Source organism: Gadus chalcogrammus, chromosome 12 (assembly GCF_026213295.1).
Source record: "Gadus chalcogrammus isolate NIFS_2021 chromosome 12, NIFS_Gcha_1.0, whole genome shotgun sequence".
In the NCBI taxonomy this organism is placed as follows: Eukaryota; Metazoa; Chordata; class Actinopteri; order Gadiformes; family Gadidae; genus Gadus; species Gadus chalcogrammus.
This window is the reverse complement of record NC_079423.1, coordinates 17787044-17789880: the sequence shown is the minus strand read 5'-3', so window position 1 is coordinate 17789880 and position 2837 is coordinate 17787044. Positions and strand designations below refer to the sequence as shown.

General features: G+C 55.2%; 1 protein-coding gene across 1 annotated transcript; it reads right to left on the bottom strand.

Annotated features, from left to right (window-relative positions):
- Window positions 1-1322: 1322 nt before the first annotated feature.
- sox14 (SRY-box transcription factor 14) lies at window positions 1323-2504 on the bottom strand. Its single transcript, XM_056603924.1, has one exon. It carries the CDS (start codon window positions 2077-2079, stop codon window positions 1351-1353), a length of 729 nt encoding a protein of 242 aa, XP_056459899.1. The 5' UTR covers window positions 2080-2504; the 3' UTR covers window positions 1323-1350.
- Between the last annotated feature and the right edge of the window lie 333 nt (window positions 2505-2837).

Sequence of the window (2837 nt, the reverse complement as noted above, 5' to 3'; positions counted from 1 at the left end):
CCACCGCGAGGCGTGGCGGGAACCTGTTCCAACCGAAGAATGGGGTGCTGCTCACCGCGCAGGCCCTCTGCGCAATTAAAAACAGCTCTTATAGTTAGACACGCAGGCGCGCGGTTAATCAACCAATTAGTGCTTCCGGGGGACACGGAGGTCCTCGTCCAATAGGATCCCCTCTCTCTCTCTGCATCAATTAGCACCTGGGCGCCTTCCACTCCCGCCTTTAGGTTAGTTTGTGTTCTTAAAGTCGGGTCTAATATTCCCTAGGACGCCCGTGCGGCCTTCCAGCACAGCTCAAAGCAGAACATCTCTGGGATACTTCAGATTCAGCAAATGAATAAAAATAAAATGGAGACAATGTATGGCCCGTGGCAACCGTGAACCCTGCAGCTCGTCAATGTAAAATGTTTAAATACGTCACTTAAAAAAATAAAAGGAAAAATGTATTGCGTTGAAGACGGATTGTCTTTATTCGAAATATCCTTGCTCAGCAGTAGAACAAACGGAGCGGTTCCACCTTTAGATACATTTCCCTTTCCATAACATGACAGTTGAAACGACCAACTCAGTTATAAAATACACATAATATAACCTCCGCCTCGCCGATAGAAGTCATCCTCAGAACCACACACACGCGTGTCAGCATTTAACCACATGGGGGAATTCAAAGCAGAAAATGAAACTTTAGCCGTGGATGATTTCGGTGGCGTCCTCAGAGCCGACCTGGTGATGGAGCGTCAGGGCAATAAATAAAACACTGTGACCCGTGAAAGATCACCCGGAGGTCCCCCCGCTCCGTACCCGCGTCCAGGGCCCCCAGGCGGACTAATACTGAGGCTTCTGCACGGAGTCAGGACCCGTCAATCAAATGTGCAAGCCGGACTCACGAACAAAAAGCAAAGGAATAGTCCGTCAATCATAAACAACACAACGCATCAGGGGAGCATCGAAATGTACACAATAAATAAAGTTAGAGGCCTCGCCATAGACGTTATAACATTTACATTTCTTACAGTGCAGGCCGTCCAGCGTCTCGCCTCGCGCGGTCCGACGCGTGGATCAACTTCCGGAAAAGTTTCAGTTTGTTCGTTAATTCGTTCATTTGTTCGTGTTTTGTCATCGCAAGTCCAAAGCAGGTCCTCTCTCCTCTCTCCCTCCCTCCCTCTGCCTCTCTCTCTCTCTCTCTCTCTCTCTCTCTCTCTCTCTCTCTCTCTCTCTCTCTCTCTCTCTCTCTCTCTCTCTCTCTGGGGGGTCCACATATATACATGCAAGAAGTCAGTTATTATTCAAGTGAATTATAAAGAATAAAGTCTGGTTGGGGGGGTTCTAGGGGGTGGGTGGGAGGGGGGTGCCCTACATGGCGGCCGCGTGTGCCGAGGAGTAGGGGTCTAGCCCGCCCTTGGTCATGCCCGGGAACAGTATGTAGGCCACAGGCGGCTGTAAACTAGACGTGGACCAGGCGGTGCAGTTACACGGCACCACGTAGCCCGGGTTGGTGGGCGACGGGTGCGTGTGCGTGTGGTGCTGGCTGGGGCAGCCAAGGCTGCCGAAGGCCCCGTTCTGGTACCCCCCCAGCGAGGAGTAAGACAGCCCCCCCGCGCCACCCAGCCCGTGCGGCATCTCCGTCATCTTCTGGAGGGCGCTCGAGCTGAACTGGCTGGGGTCGAGGAAGGAGTAGGGCGACGAGGTGGGCGGCAGGAAGGCGCGCGCCTTCTCCGACGCGCTGAGCAGCGAGTCGGACACGGCCTGCGACACGCTGAGGCCCTTCAGGTGCTCGGCGTCGCCTAGGTAGGGCAGCGGGAACACGTAGCGGTCCTTCTTCAGCAGGTTCTTGGGTTTGCGCCGCGGCCGGTACTTGTAGTCGGGGTGCTCCTTCATGTGCTGCGCGCGCAGCCGCTTGGCCTCGTCGATGTACGGCCGCTTCTCGGACTCGGAGAGCAGCTTCCACTCGGCGCCCAGCCGCTTGCTGATCTCCGAGTTGTGCATCTTGGGGTTCTCCTGCGCCATCTTCCGCCGCTGGCCGCGGGACCACACCATGAAGGCGTTCATGGGCCGCTTGATGTGATCGACCGGCTTAGACATGCTGCTGGTGCCTGGGACGCTCGCTCCCCTGACTGGCTGAAGATAAAAGAGTAAGGAAAGTTGGGCTCTAAAGGAAAAGGGGGAAAGTGTTCAAGTGTCTAGAAGCCGAGCGCTACTCATGCCACTTCTCTGGCGGGTTTTGACGCGATCTCCAAACTGCCACCGATGATGGAAAGAAAAACAGAAAATCCCGTAAGTGTCCCGCGCGTCAGGACAATGTTTCGGTGAAGTCCGCTTCTTCTCCGCTTCTTCTTCTCCCCCGAAATAATAACACCGTGATGTTTAAAGGAGCCGTTAAAAAGACGCAAAAGAGAAGGAAATCCAGCAAGGTGCCACTGTGCCTCGCGACGACTCTGCGCTCTGAGGTTTCGCGTCTTGCGCACCTGGCGTGGAAATGAGCGGAAGCGCGTGAACACGAGCCAAGAGCGGCGGAGTTCAAAGGCTGGGCTGGTTCGGTCTGCACGCGATCTGACATAATCACAGCGGGGCGTCGCCGACCTGCCGCCCAATCAGCGCGAGGCGCCGCGCGTAATACCTCCGCGGTAAAAAAGAAAAAAGATATGTACATTACGACATAAACAAAGAGTTAGTGTGGAGGGGGTGGTGAGGGGGGGGGGGACCCGGCCCCTCCCAGGTCCGCTTTAATGAAGCACAACAAACCCCCCTTCGCCCCCCGGGAGGCTCGCGGAGAGAGGGGGGGTCACTCCTTTCTGAGCGCGTGGAGATGCGCTTTAAAGTGGATAATTGCGCTAAAAACA

Coding starts and splice junctions, on each gene's coding strand:
- sox14 (XM_056603924.1), bottom strand. CDS start 2,079: ATGTCTAAGCCGGTCGATCACATCAAGCGGCCCATGAACGCCTTCATG.